Source organism: Odontesthes bonariensis, chromosome 23, assembly GCF_027942865.1.
Source record: "Odontesthes bonariensis isolate fOdoBon6 chromosome 23, fOdoBon6.hap1, whole genome shotgun sequence".
In the NCBI taxonomy this organism is placed as follows: Eukaryota; Metazoa; Chordata; class Actinopteri; order Atheriniformes; family Atherinopsidae; genus Odontesthes; species Odontesthes bonariensis.
In genome coordinates, this window is record NC_134528.1 from 19,695,886 (window position 1) to 19,712,198 (window position 16,313).

The 16,313-nt window shown below is 42.1% G+C and overlaps 1 protein-coding gene across 2 annotated transcripts in view; it reads right to left on the minus strand.

Annotated features, from left to right (window-relative positions):
* itga3b (integrin, alpha 3b) overlaps positions 1 to 6,678 on the minus strand; it is a 30,837-nt gene extending 24,159 nt beyond the window's left edge. The window contains exon 1 of one of the 2 annotated variants that reach the window (XM_075457540.1): positions 6,362 to 6,678. In XM_075457540.1, the coding sequence (XP_075313655.1) occupies positions 6,362 to 6,537 (176 nt within the window). In that variant the 5' untranslated portion in view covers positions 6,538 to 6,678. The remainder of the gene's footprint in view (positions 1 to 6,361) is intronic. The other variant, XM_075457541.1, reaches the window with a different exon arrangement.
* Between the last annotated feature and the right edge of the window lie 9,635 nt (positions 6,679 to 16,313).

Here is a 16,313-nt window from a genome sequence, read left to right on the forward strand (position 1 = left end):
AACAACAATGCAGTGATTTAAGCTAAATGTACATGTACAGTGATCTCCCACAGAGAGTGGAAGGAGGCAGAGCATCTTTACCATTTTCTCTTTACCATTAAACTGGTTGTTTTGTGATCATAATTTCTATTACTTTAATCTTACTGCCTGACCACTGCAGCCCCCTGAGTCTCTCAGACAATTACCAACATTATCCAGTGTAGCAAATGTTACTTGTTACACCAAACTGGGATTAAAAGCTACATACCAGTCAATTGTAACTGAAGCACTGACTGATTACTGTTAACCAAAACGTACCATACTGTTGTTATTGGGAACAGAGTCCTTTCTGTTGATATTCTTGACCCCTTTTTCCAGAACATCTTGGTGCCCTGCGCAGCCAGATCCCTTCAGTAAACTGAATAAAGGGAATGCTTGGGTTTATTGCAATGAGCTTTGATCTACGGATAAAGAGACCCACTATTGTTGGAATAGCCAAGAACGGAGCAGGTTCTTCCCAATGCCCTAGACATGGTCGTCTAATTGTTAAAAGAAAAGTTGTACAGTTCTCACGATAGCTTGCTTTCAAACGGAAACATATTGCAGTAATGACACCATATTTACTTCTGATACCTGCCTGGATTTGTGTACACTGCTTGTGTCCATATAAATGAGAGAAAAAAAGAAGCGTAAAATCACACGGCTCAGTGAAAACTCATACTACACTGTGAAAATTAGTCTCCTGGCTGCTACTCTACACAGTTAAGAAGACAAACTTTTGGAGGCATCCTTCAAGTGCACAGGGGAGAGAGTGTTTTTAACTTCATTGGATTTCTAGTGCAACAAAGTCCAAATATGAACTTTAATTCTAAATGGGGAGTATCGAGTTTCTTTACCACGCACCCTTGTTTAGTGCTGCAAATAAACTTTGCAAAGGAGAGATTATATTAATGAATAATGTCTTTTATATAATTCCATCAAACTCTAAGAGGTTTTAAGAAATGCAGAACATGTTTCAACTGAACATCAGATCGGTGTGTAAACAGCAACATGGCCTACCAATTTAATTTGCACCTCACAGCAGAGAAGGGAAGGCCCCATCAAATTAAGCGGCTGACTTTCATGGCCTCAGGCTACTGAAGTCAGACAGGGATGAGCTAAGCAAGCAAAGGCACTTCAGCTCCGATTAAATATTCATCAGTCTAAAAAAATTATACGACTTCTCTCAGCTCTAAGAAATTCCCCTTTTGGGGAAAAAAAAGGCATCTTTACTGCTGAACGATGAACAGAAAGAATTTCCAGTTTTGAGTTTTGTGTTCTCCTCTGAACATTATTCTTACTCTTGCCTTGTCTCAACCTGAAACCTGGCAGGTTGCGACTGTGCACAGAAGGGTAATACATTCCAAGCATACCATGGAGTTAGGGGACTGGAAGAGCCAATAGGTGGCCAGCTGACTGCCCAGTGCCTCCTCCCTGCCACAACAGAGAGCAAAAAAAAGAAAAAAAGAAAACCTTCTCAGGAAAAAACATCTTTGAGACCTTAAAATGGTGACAAAGATGGTAGGTATGGAAACACCCAGGACAAGCTTTTAGATTGTTCAGGTGCCGTCCTACTCCAACAATAACCAATCTGCCCACACGTTATAATTTTCCTAAGCTCAGCCATGAGACATGGCTAGAGTCAAACTAATTGGATAATGGCCTACATCTTTTCGAGGGGTTAAGGAAAAACTTTATGACTGGACTGGGAGTGGATACTCTCTTGTTTGACTTTCATCCTGGATCCTGTCTGACTCACAGATGCGCAAAAAATGGCCTCCGTAAACATTGTACATGTTATGACTGGTTGATATCCCTAGTTTTGCATTTGGCAGATGTTCACACTACTATTAATTCTAGTGACGAGGAAACGGCTCCGAGGAGCAGCAAGACAGATCCTAGCCCGTAAAAGACGACCCAGAGGAAACAGACTGCACTGTAAATCAAACGCAGCTCAAACATATGAGACGCTATAGCAACATATTTTGCCTTTCAGGTGGTTGACTTACGTAAAGCTGAAGGCAAGATGAAACATCCAAATGAACACTGGTACTGTAACTGAAAAGTGCATGAAATACTTTTGCTATTCTGTGACAAAGCCAAACCAGGGTTCCTCCTCATCAAATGCTTTGCTTCAAAAAGTGTTTTTATGTCTTCTTTAGAATACAGACCTAAATAATCAGTTTAGGTTTTACATTCACGTACCTTTTTGAAGCACATTGGCTAAGACGATTGATACCAATCTCTGCACAAGCGTATATAGGGTAAAAAGCAACAAAGAGACAAGGGTTGGCTTAGCATGAAAGCTAATAACAGGGATAACCGGCAAAATTAGATGAGTTGTTGTTTCTGTGAACTTTATAGTGACTATAGTCAAGTCTACCTCCAATTGGGTCCAATCATTACGTTAAGTTATCCGCAAGTGCTGTTTGAATACTTCCAGACACTTGTTTCTGCCCTCCTGTCTCAGCCATCTCAAGTTTAATTTCCCAACATAGCTTGTAAATACTGTAAACTAGAAGACATACCACAGAAATAGTTGTTGCTGTTCGTAAACACATCATTCTACTCCAGTTGTGGCTGGTTCAGTCAGCGGCATATTTGCGAGCTGATGTGGTAAAGCAAGCTTGAGAAGGGATGTAGAATGAGGGCAAAGTACAGCGAATCAAAGAAAGAATTTCTGATAGTTGCACAACAGTCACGTTTTACAAAAAAAAAAAAAAAAAAACATCCTGTAGCTCTAACACAGGAGCGAGAAAATCAGTCTACATTAGAGCCTGGCTCGGGCCGGATTTTTCTGTCCGAGCCCGGCCCTCAACCGACAGAAAAGTTCTCAAATCCGACCCGAGCCCGAGATTAATTAAAATATTTGTGTCCGAGCCCGCCGGAAGCCCAAGACCAGTGACCAACGCAAGACGGCGCACCCTAATCAGTAAATACACATTGGTGACAGCGCACCATTATCCACCATAATCCATTATAAAACATACACATTAATGGCGGTGCACCATAACAAATGCACAAGCACTCTTCGACCAGAATAAACACCCATTAAACTCAATACAGAGAGAGAAAAAAAGTTGACTAATAAAACAGTAGAAACATTCTCATTTTCCACGACTTTCAGTTCTCCAGAAGCTATTTTTCTTTTAATGTCCTCCATAGCGCTTCCAGCCAACTGAGCTCGGCTGCACTGATCGCACGTGTTTAATGTAAAGTTGTTCGAATGTTCGATATGCGTGCGTGCGCACCGAGCATGCACAGACCACAGATGCACACAGATGCATGCTGCACGGCATGAGGCACGAATAGCCTACCAACATTTTCATTTATGCATATTCAATTATTTATGTTTACCACAAAAACTGACGTTTGCAATGAACTGAAACCTGTCCTCTGGCTGTTTATAATTTTCACGATGTCTGCTTGCTTTCGAGCCCGACCCGAGTCCAACAAGACATTCTATTTTTTTGTCCGAGTCCGGCCCGGCCCGTCGGGTTCCGACCGGGCCCGTTGGGCTTCGGTCGGGTTGCCATACTCTAGTCTACACACAGTATCGTATGTAACAACATAAACATAATCTACACATATGGAAAAAATGAGGAAAAGCATAATAAGACCCTTTAACAACACATGTTCTATAAAAATTAGACAGGCCTAAACTTTGCTTCCTATGTACAAAGTACAAGAAGCAACAGACTGATGAGTCTTTTCCCAACTGTCTTTCAATCCAGCTGTCTCATAAGGTTGTACTCCCTCTCTTCGGTTGCACATAGTGACTACTTCTCTGGGACACAGCTAAGATGGCACATCGTATGCCAGCTGGACACTGCTGTCAATTCTATTAACTGGGGGAATCCATGTAGCACACATCAGTCTCCCACTCTGAGAGATAAGACTGATAAACCTTGCACTGAGAGTCACTGCACTGCTGACATGACAGAGGAAGTAGGCCGTGGTTTACAATTTTCTGCCTGCATTACCCTTCAAAGCAAGACACAGATACAGATAACAGCAAGTTATGGGCACGCTGTGTGATCATGGATGCGGAAGGATGAGGAGGCCACTGTAATTGGCAGAGTGAAATCCCACACCAAACAACGATACAGTTTGAGGAGCTTGCATTAAGGACATTGTTTAGGAAGTCAGGATAGTTGTGTTTTGCACATTTATGTCCTGTAACTTTCAGCTCGGTATACTCCAAAAACAAAAGCATTTACTCTCACGTAAATCCTCAGAAGGACTTTTAACTCCACATGAACGTTTAGGTCCTGGTAATAACCTGCAGTTGTTACAGGCCAGTGAACACTTTTAGGAGGAAACACAAACCCTCCTGTGTCGGTGGAAATGATACTCCCTTCTTCCAATTAAATATCGATTTTTCGCATTTCTTTGCTGCATGCAACATGTCGCAGAAGTCAGTTAAAGTTAATTCTCACTATTTCCAAATAAGCTAGGACACTATGTTAAATGTAAATAGAGTTGGAATCCATTGATTGCAAAAAAATGTAACACTGTATTTAATCGAAAATTGTTCAAAGGCAACACATCAAATGTAATCAAGGGCCATTCCATATCAGTGGAAGACATCTTATTCAGATATCTTTTTAACTATTTGCCCACACTGTCTTTAGCAGAATGCTACACCCCATCACATGATTAAGCGTGGCAGCCCATTGGATGCTCACATGATGTTCAACGACTTTTCGGACATGCTTTTCAGAAGCTCTTCAATGTTCCACCACGTGCATTTTTGTAACATCACAGTCTTTTGTTTCCCCACCTCTATTTTCTTTTTATACCAAGGTTTATTTTGCATACTCTAAAGTGCTGTTTACACGTACCCGGGCATTTTGATAAACGAAGACATTTCCCTTCGTTTGTGCCTTTCGTTTATACACAAACGGAGTTTTTTCCTCCGAAAACGAAGCATAAAACAAACTCCGGCAAAAGTGGAGATTTTTTAAAAACTCCGTTTAGCGTTTGTGTATAAACTGGTTGAAAGAGACAAAAACGGAGTTTTGGGCAATTGAGAATGAGGAGTTGTCGTCATAGTACAGAGCCCCGCCCCTATCCGCCATGTTGGCAGGATGCTAGCGTGAAAACGCCATTCTCTCCGTCCATTGTTTATCTGGCAAGCATGGAGGTACTAGCAGCATTTCTGTTGTTGAGAGCTATACTCGCTTGTGTGATTTTGAAAATTACAGTCATACAATTTTCAGGGCTTTAGCAGTTTTATAGTCCAGTGCAACGTTTAAAAGTAACTCAGTCTCGCTGTCAGTCCACACACATGAGCCTGGCGCCATACTTTCTTCTTGAAAAGGATCCGGAAGTTCTTCCTGTCAGCGGTTCTCTATTAGGCTTCTGATTGGCTTGTGTGGAATTCTCATTGTTCTAACACTGCCACCGTCAGGCTTGGCGTAATTTAACAGCTCTTGATAGCGTATTTATGCTGGTCAATGTAGACGTTTTTTTTTTTTTTAAAAAAACGGGGCTGTGTGCACCTAGTTATTTTTGCAAACGAAGGTTAGAAAATATGCGTTTATCAAAATACCCGGGTATGTGTAAACAGCACCTAACATAGACCTACTGCTATACAATTACTGCATTGCAACCACTTTATAGGCCACAGCTCTACAGTTCACCTTGTCCAGATGTTTCACCCGAGGCTATTTAATAGAAAAAGCCACGTGACAAGCACTGTTGAATATACATCTATTTTCTATTTTTTTTTAAAAACAACAACAATACTTGGTCAGTAGCCTACGTGGTTGCCGCAGTGCCTCCAAGTCACCGGACCCTTATCGTACATTATATTTGTGTAAAAGGGCAACAGCAAGTTTTGTTTCACTCACTTTGTAAAACCTCTCGTCTGGCGTTATTTTCACACTCTCGCTGAAACGCTTAACACACTTTATGAAGGCTATATTGCTCCCGATCTCTTGCCCGTTGCTTACGTCAACCGACGGCACAAATATAGGAGCCGCAGCCTTGATTATTGTCCATTACAAACAGTTTAAGACTGCTTAAGCATATGTTTCAATGAAAACTGCTCTACAGGTTGCTGATTTGAGAAGGCAAAGAAGTGTTTGATCCGAACAAATCCAGCGGAAACCTGTGGAGTCAAAGAACCGGGCGACAGGTGTTAAACACGGAGCGGAGCCCATAGCGTGCGCTGTCGTGAGTTCTAGCGCAGGTAAGCGTGCGCAATAAACCTTTCCGAGGTGGATAAAATGGTTGCTTTCGTCTGTTTGTGAGGAGCATATTTGACCGCGGACACAGTTGAAGCCCTAAATAAGAGAGAAGTGGAATTTTCTACAACATGCGCATCTGATAAACTTACAGGTATTGTCTGGAGCCCTTCGTCTGTTCGTGCAAAGCAACAGAGAATCCGAAGAAGCTGCCTTTGGTTTCGCCCTCCTTGATCACGGGAAACCGTTCATCTATATTAAATCCACTGCAGGTTTGCAGTCCGTGGTACACGGCCAAAACAGCGCAGACTAAGAGTCTGAGAGACATGATAGAGCTGTTTTTTCTTCTCAAGTGCAGTCAGCTTCTTTCCCTCAGGTCTCCGAGCAGCGTGAGTCTGCCCTGCCGCCCCTCGCTGTGCGCTCCAACAGGTAGGCTGCTGCTTCACAGAGACCTCCCCAAAAGCCGCCTGTAGCCCCTACGCGTCTGTGTTTGGCCTCTCACCCCCCTCCCCCCGCGCACTCCTTCCCTCCCTAACTACATTTCAGTTACTGTTTGTCTGTCACAGAGCACAAAAGTTTAAAACTTCTCAGGGAAATTTCTTTTAGCTGATTTCCAAATCACACCTGAAATTATTCAGGATTGCCATGATAGACAGTTTACTATGCATAACAGTCAGAGGCATAAAACACCAAGACACAGCAGAAATTTTAATTTATTTTTTTTGATGACATGCATGAGACATTTTGAGTTGGAGGGACAATGAGTCTCGGTCCTCTTGAACCCGTTTCCAATTAGATGCATGGCCTTCCCTCACATGAGCACTCTTGTGACAGGAATCCTCTGCCCTGCTTCACTGCCTATCGCTCAGTTGTGTGCCTTCGAATGGGCAGTTCATTAAACCCCTAATCCCCTTATAGAGCTCATGGACCAAGCCAGAGTGGTTTTAAAGATTGAATCTCTCCTCAGCCCTGGTCCCCCTGATTTCTATTTTATTTTTTTTGGAACCCCTGGTGTTAATAGACCATCCCTTTCCTACATGTGTGTGCCTAGACAAAGCAACGTGTGATCTTTCACCATGTCTGTTTTATTGGCCCTGTCCTGGCTAAAATCTGGGATCCCTGACTGCCTCTAATTGATGAGATAGGGTCTTGCTCGGCGTCTCCTAGTGTTCCAGGAGTTTCTCCAGAGGTGATCAGCTCATCATCCACTGTTAAAAAAATGCCTTGTGGGGATTGTTGGTAACCCTGCACATTCCACAGGCCAACTGAGAAATTGTTTATCAGAGGATACATTCTGCTCCATTGCTACTGTTTTGATATCATCTATTGTGCTGCTTGCATGCTATTAGTTTCTGTATGTCAGAAAAGAAAACAACTTATAAGACTGCTTAAATATAAAGAAGTCCATGCACATTGCAAGATAGAAACAACACACTTCAGTCAACAAGTTAATGTACACTCTGCAGATTGTAAGGCAGCATCAAATGCTGCACATCTTTGTTGGAAACAACATGTCTGACATTTTATACCAACAGAGTCCACCAAGAAAGAAAGAACATCTCTAGATCCCTTCAAAGTTAATACCAGTTTAGTTTTGCATGATCTAGAATGCCTATCTTAAAGGTAGGCGCACAACATGCTAGTGTGTGCAGTGTCAACATCCTGTTGTGGTCTTGCGTCTGGTCTGTCTCTGACATCAAACAGACCCGTGCTGTCATTCAAATAAAGAGGTTGACTGACTGACTTGACAGAAGACGAAAGCCCTGAGATAGACGTTAACTGTGAAGAATTTGAAGCAACAAAAGAACAACAGATGAGCAATCTGGCCATCTCACTACCCCCGCCTCCCTTTATTTTGGCCTATGTCAATGATTCTGCATGTTTTCTGGAAGGTCTACAGAGCACCTGATCCTTAACTAATTTGGGTCTCAGATCCACTCTTTTAATGTGTGAGAAGATGTTACTGATCAGCTGTGTTCCTTTGTATGGGCCAAACAAAACAGGTGCGCTTTTGCAAAAGGTGAAAAACCTCTTTGAAAAACCTGTATCTGATAACTTTCAATGAGTTTACCCCCAGTCCTGGGCCTGAGTTACAGTGGAGAATAAAAAGAAAGTTCAGCACTTTAAATGTGTATTTCCCACATCCAACGGTAAGCCAACACCAGGCTGGGGACAAAGATCCAAATGCAGTTCCAGAGTTCCCCTGCACTTAAACCCTTAGCCCACACAACACACATTGGAGTGTAATTTGCACTTTATCTTCCAGTTTCCTGTCTTTTTACCTAATCAATCTGACCACCAACTCCTCCCCAGAACAAAACCCCCAAAAACTACATTTTCAACCCCCCCACCCCCCCACCCCCCACCTTCTCATAATTCCCAAGTTTTGCCCCTCTGTTTCGTAATATCTGTTTAATTGAGCAGATTGAGCTGACATACTTGAAACGTTTTCATGTTTTCCTGCTTCTTTGTGGTTTGTCATGTATCCCGAATGGCTCCACAGAGTCCTCTGAGGGCATCCTTTGAAATAGTGCTGAGGGCTGATGGGATGGAGGGGGTGAGTGGATGCTTTGTGGAGTTTCTGATGTGAATGTGTGATAATGAAAATGGACTGGCTATTGTAGGAATGCTGTTGAGCGATCAGAGCAAATGTATAGTCTGAGTGCATCAGTATGGCCCATAATGGTCCCATTAAACGTAATCAGCCTGACTTGTTACTGTACGTTGTGTTTGATGGTGCTTCTACAATAAATACTTGGAACAGACTGAACATACCAATGTGAGAGCTACACAATGCAGTCTTTTTGAGCATGAAAATAACAGCCTGAAAAAGAAACAGCTGGCTGAAAATAACTACATGGAGGCCTTGTGTTGAATTTCAATGAATATTAATCAGCATTAGCGAGACTGGTGAACCTGACATACAGACAGGGACATTGGTTGGATATGAAACACAGCACGCTCTCAATCCAAGTCCTCGCTGCCCGGCGACGGCCAAGCTGCCCGTTACCATGGAGCTGGGAGTTGCTATGAAGCCAGTATGTTCTGAGGGGTAGTGGTGTATGTAGAAGACAGTGTGGTCTGTTTACACTCCATCCGAGACTATTATGCTAAAATGAGTTTTTGCAGAAATCGAGCATACTCCATTTTGTTCTGTCAACTAATTTAAACCACAGAAACCTATGCATACTGTCTTTATGCACAAAGTAGATTTATAGCAGTGTATTGTGCTGCTGTGGTGACAGCAAATTTGTTTCTTTAGCTGGGCCTTGGCAGAATATCGAATAAGTTTTGGCACATCCTGAGGAGACAAAAGAAATTCAATACTTTCTTGTCGTAGCTTGAACTGTATGGCAAAAAGTAAAATCTAATTTTAGAACAAGATATAAACAATGCATGAGAAAAATCTAATTATGTTTTTTTTTTCCAAATCTTGTGCTCTTAGTTTGGCTCTTAGTTTCCAGACAGTGTGACTCCATTCAGTCTATCACAAGAGCACAGTCACGTTTTCCATATCTCTCTTAACAAATTTTCACAACAGCAAGCAAAGTGGCAGGTTTAGTGTGAAGGGAGATATAATTCACAGTAGCAATGTGTTGGAGTGGTGCATTACTCCATTCTCTAAACACCTCTGGTGAATCAAGTGCTTGAGTGATTTTTAAACAAATCTGGAGATTGATCCTGATGTAAAAACTGACATTCCAGCCACCCCGGGACCACAGACTGTATGTTTGTCCTAAATACAGCATACGATATGGTACAAGTGGGCTGAACATTTGTTTTTGGGTCATTCTGTCAAAGGCTGAGGTGTGGGAGTGGGGAGGTTGAGGGTTTTCTTGCAAATATACCAGACCTGTTAACATTTGTCAATCTGCCTGTGTGGGCTGTATTTTGGCATTGTGTGTATTTTCTACGTTTAGTGTATATATATGTGTGTTTGTGGCAGAAAGGAAGGAAAATGGGGGTTTTGAACCCATGCAAGGCCTCCAGGTTTCAGGCATTTCAGATTCCAGGTCTTCAGCTGGCTCTTGATTTAATTCAGTTGAATTGATTTCCGTTCACTTCAATTCAATTAAATTCAATAACACTTTAATCAAGCCCAGAAGAAAATTATATTGCTGCAGTAAAAATTGTTGGCAAAGAAAGGCTATTTTTTATATTTTTATAGTTATTTAGGATAACTAAATAAAAAAAAACCCGCTGGCAAACATTTCGAAAGCTGGAAGTGCAGCTGTGGGAGGTTTGGTAGATGTCTTCAAAGATCACCATCAATGAATTGTGTTATTGATTTTGTAGCTGATGATGTCACACGCAGTGTTGATAGGTAACACAAGTGAAACTCTCTAATTGGACAACATGGATAGGAACTCATAGCCAACAGTTCAATATCCCAGGCGTAGAGGTGTATCCTTCTCTGCGACATGTCCAGGATTACACCATCTGTTGTTAACAGCCCTCCTCCTTTACTGTTACCTCTCTGTCTTTGTCTGCCTGTATAGTCTGAAAGCTGAGTCGAGAGGTGTTGGAGTTGTTCCTGCAGCCAGGTCTCAGTGAAAAAAGTAATATTGCCCTCCTGATGTTTCTGCTGTGTCCTCATCAGGGCTCCAAGCTCGTCCATTTCATCTGCCAGTGACATAATATGTCCAGAGCTACAGCAACAGGCTGCCACTAGTGCACTGCCATTCCAAAACCTGTCTTATGAAGGAATGCATAGCCTGAGGAAGAGGGGCGTGGCTGTAAACACCCTCCCACTGTCCTGTGGCACCTGTTTTTCAGCTTAACTTTCAAATGGATTGATGCTAGATAGCAAGACATGTTGTGGAAACAAAATAGCTGTTACACAAACTCATGTTACTACAACTCTGTGGGCATAGAACACAGTTTATCTTCCTTTCTGTTAAAGGGCCAGGTTGAGATTGTTCATTTTTGCTTGCATCTTTTCTCAACTGTAAAAATAAAACAACAATGACGACAACAACAATAAAACAAACACTTAACCTGTTCAGCCCCAGGAGTCTTTCTGGGGTTCCTGCTCAAAAGTGACATGCCCCAATTCTCTGCAATTCCAAAGCCTGTGTAAACCGTCTTGGTATCAAAATAAAGATAACATTTCATCTTCATCAGAGCCAGATCAAACTGGATGTTCTCCTCCTGCCCCTGGTACCGGGGGTAATATTACATTTACAGAAAGAAATTAGGAGGACAAATGAGAAATCTGTTTTTTTTTTTTTCTCTTGGTTTTAGATGTGCTGGTGCTCGCTAATTTTGTTACCTCCAGAGAACCCCAGGTTAGCTGCCATTTCACTCCTTACGATAAGATAAACCCAGCTAAGTAATCTTATAGATACATTCGTAGTACTGATCTTTATCTTAGCAAACACTCAATAAAATGTGTATACTTTATGTTTCTGCAAAGCATGATACATATAATCTGTATGTTTTTGAGCTGAAAAAAACTAATGTCACTTTGTGTGTAATCTGTATGGTCAGTCCAGACCCATCCGTAACACATTTGGCTAAAAATGTAGTGTCACAAACCATGTAAATTGTGAAAACGTAACGTTTTCCTCAGCTGGAGTACGGGCAGCGCTCCGTAGACATGCTCGGTATGCTGACACATAACTATAACAATGGGTAAGCCATAACCTTGTAGACTTTTGTAATTGTCTCACCATGTATTTTGTAACACATTTACCAAACCATTTTCATCAAGTCTAACCCTAGGCATGTACCTTTAACGCCTAACCCTAACCATTTGCAGGTGAGAGTTCAGTGCAAAAATAAGGAATCGCAAGTGGAGGGGATGAAGAAGCATGCTGATGAAGAATGTCCGTAGACAAATTCAAATTTAAGCTGTATCTCGTGGGGAACAGAGTGATTAAAACACAGAAATTATACAGCCGTTATTGTCAAACTGATCTGCAACATAGCTGTTTAGAATTCTGTCATGACATCAGGTTGGTACGGTTTTAAAAGGCTATACTTGAAGTCAAACCATGGTCTACGCCTGACTGTAACCAAGTCATTTTGGTGCCTAAAGGCCTCGGTATGCTTCTCCGTCGCTATCAGTCAATCCGACTCTGTGGTCCCTAAACCTTTGAACCTTTCTCCGTCGGGATGTCGGATACGCAAGGCAATTCACCTCCCGATCAGTAGCCGTCGCTACGTTGGACGACCCAATCTTACGACGTCTATCGTGAAAGTCGTTGATTGATTGTTTACCTTCCGGCTCCGTTCCACTCCTCACAGTGAACGATGGAGACTGAGAGAGAAAGACTGTTGTTGGAGTTTGAGCTTGTTGAAATTGAAATGCAAATAATTTTGACCAAATGTTGACCGGCACACAGTAAACTCTTTCAAAAAGTGGCGGTGTTGTTGTTCTGAGAGGAAGGAGCTAAACCGGAAAAGTGATTCCGGAAATGATGTTGTTAGCCGACCAATCACAACCCTTGCGGTCTCCGCTAGTCTCCGTCGCCTCGACGGATAGATAGGAATTTTGGCCGACGTACGCAAGCGAAGGAAAGCGTCTCCGGGAGGGTCTCCGTCGCTCTCCGTAGACGACCATAAATCAGGCTTAAGACAAACTAAACAGCTATAATGAGACTAATGAAAGCCATAATCCCACATGAGTTTTCTTAGATTTTGTTGCTGGTCGATGAAAAAACTGTGTTCAAACTGTTAATTTCAGAAGTTTGGCTCTAGCTAATCACTGTTATGCCCGAAAGTTCAATAAAACTTCTTTGAAGTATGAGATCATTTTTGCAGAGACTGGAGGTGATTGATCCTTTTTAAATGTAATTCATAACTCGAAGTGTGTTGAGCTGTGTCATTTATTCTTTCAGTGGCCCACAGCCAGTTTTGAAAGCACTCAGAAGATGTATTAAAAATCATTGACAGAAAAAAAAAATACTTTTCCAAAGCTTTTTTCAACCGTCTTGATGGGAAGTTATAGGAATGCGAGATGGAGTAAATGATTCACTACGAAGGGAGACATGAAATTACCGCACTTGCTGAGCAATCGCACACTCTAAGAAATGTTTAATTATTAAAAGGGAGTCACTCCATGTAGCATTCCTTTCCCTGCTGCTACAGACACGTTTGTTTGAATGAACAATTCTGTGTGGAGGAGTTATAGGTACAGAAAGAAATGTTTGAAAGGAAGCGGCCGGGCTTGGTCTGGCTCCAAGCAAAGGGGACCGATAACCTTGGGAATCAGCTCTCACCCTGAAGCGTAGAGAAGCAACTACCGCACAAAGGTCCAAAATTGTATATTTGTGATTATTCTGGACAGCTTGGCAACTCTCATTAAGTTTTCCCCCTCCTACTACACTAAGATTGACCATATAGTTGCTTCAAAAAGGTCAAGAGAACATTTCAACTTGGGCAAGACAAACACATTAACTCGATCTTTAACAACCCTGTGAAGCCCACACCATCACTTGTCTGCAATGTTTACTAAAGGAGCAATCTCTTCTTTCAGAAATGACTGTGTTACATTTATGGGCACAGTGCATGTCCATGCTTGATGCATAATATGTGATGTGTCATGAATTGATAGAGATTATTAGTTAACAATTGTCCCTGAAAGTTGGATGATTATATTCTTATTTATATTTATATAATCAGGTTGTTTACAGTCTCACCATTTTTCACCCAGGATAATAGGTGGATATATAGGGCATTAAATCTGATGCATGGTGCTGGAACCAAGCCTAATGTAATTCTGTGGACAGACCACTGAGTAATGACACAATCTGGAAGGTAAATGCAGTAAATCTCAGCAGCACAAACAACACTACTTCGATACCACATCGCTTGCTCTCTCAGCTTTGGTAAAGTGAGTTGCTATGATTTACAGTGCTCCTCATAAAGCCTCCTTCCTGTCTGTGCAGCATCGAGGCTGCCTGGTTTCCTGACCCCAGCTTCACTGGTTATCCTTTAGAAGCACTATAAACGCTAAAGGTTTTTTTTCTCCTGTCGTCTTTTGATAGGCTGTTTGCTGGGGATGCTCAGTAACCGCGTGGTGCCGTTTTGTTTATGACTTCCATGACCTACAGATGAATGATGAAACATTAAAGGGTGTTTTTTTTCTTTATTGCACACATATGGTTCTCGGCAGCCTGCCGCCTGTGTCCTTTGATATGAGTATGCTGAGACTGGGTGCTGGTTCAGATTCAATTGGCGATGAGACTACTGCAGTAAATGCGTGTTCAGGTGACTGACAAAGGCGCAAGAGTCTACTTTGGATCCCGTTTACCTGTGCAATACATTAGAAAAACAGGTGCATATGACCCTTTATTCTTGGTAAGTATTCAGTGCCAGCGTGTGAATCCACTCCACCCCTCTCTGCAGTGTGTGTGAATAACGTGCTTGACCCTTTGTTGCCTACAACAAGTGGAGCTGTACTCTGTAGACCTGCACATTTTCTACTCAGCTGAATAGACCTCTCAGATCATTAAATGTCCATTCATTAGTGTGGAACTCTGGGAGGGACTCAACAACAAGGCAAATACAGAGAGGCCTGTCTGGGTAAGGACTGGTCCCTCACAATGTGGCCTGCAAACACTGTGGGTGGTAACAGCACAGTGTGGCACCTGAGACAACCACAGCTGATTCAATATATGGACGTATGTTTTAGATTTAAATTTGACACTTTTTATTTCGAAATAGAATCACAAAAGGTGGGTAAATTTGTAAAACGCAACAGAAAGAAAATACAATTTGATGCTTTGAAAATCATTCAAACAAAACCTGACCTGCTGCCTCTGTAACATTTGATGTGAGTTCTTAAACTTTAAGGGAATGTAAACGTCTTTAGGTTGGAAATGGGAGACCATTGGGAGCTTTTACTGTCAGCTTGTGAGGAATAAACCGAGGTAGGACGGGAACTCCCAACATCCGCCGTGCTCAGACATGCCTTGAAAAATGACAGCTTTCTTTGCTGTGTTAACAAGCCCACCAAATAAGTAGGTGGATGTCTTACACAAGACTTTTCTGTGATTTTCCTCAACAAAAAAAGGTCTCCAATAAAGGCAAACAGAACACGTCTGCTTCTTGCTGTTGCAGCAGTGCAAACAATTCAGAATGAAACTTTTTATAGTTCTTAGTTCAACAAAAGGTTGCTTAAGATTTAAACGGGTTGCACATTTGAATTTTTTAAATGAAGTTTAGGTGCTTCTGCACTTTTTATGTAATATAATGAAACTTAAAGACCCCATTTAGGCTCTCTCTCCTAGGGTAGGCGATGGATCTTTACTTACACTTGAACAAAAATGGAAGATGACACACCCACTGTGAGTTGCTGTGGCCTTCATGAAAAGGGCAAAATTAGCCAGAAACACTGGGAAATTCATATGGCTGTGATGACAGATGTGAGATGAATTCCGTTGTCATCCTGCCTGTAGATGTAGGCGAGTTGATCGTCAGATTGGGGAATCGTGTAATCTCGTCTTCCATGTGTTTTGTTCTGAGCCAAAACAAACATGGATCAGGGTGGAGCTTCCTGCCCGAATCCTGGGAGAGGGCATCGCAACCCAAAGTCTCAAGGAGAGTTTAGTCTCCAAGGCTGCATATTCACTCCTCAGCGATAAGCACCTAAACAGATTGTGACAAAGGGGGTGGGAGGTCAAGATGAACTGTTGGATGTTCATATATTTCCAAATATTAGAGATAAAATCAGTCTCAGTGGGAGGTGATGTTTGGAACTGTACTGCTACAAATGGTTTTAGAATACAAATAGATGCAACTATTGCCTTGTGAGTTCCCTTGGCTTGCAGCCCGCTCAGAAAGCTGCTTCAGTGAATAGATAAGTTTGAGTGGAAGGTGAACAAAGAGGTAGTAATCAAAGAAGTCCTCTCTCTCTTTTGATCACTCCCTGAACAGCTGTTTCTGCAGACCGCTCTTACTCATCCACTCTTGGCAAAGTACAGCCAGATAATAGATGCATTCTTGTCAGTGGGGCCCTGGTTGCCAGGACGAGGACACTTATACGGATGCCTCTGTGCAGCCTCTGGTTTTGGTGCCAACTAAGAAGAAAAGTTTGAGAGGACTAGAAGGAGATGATGGACTTAGTGAGGACCACGGGACAGCTTGGGAAAGACCAAC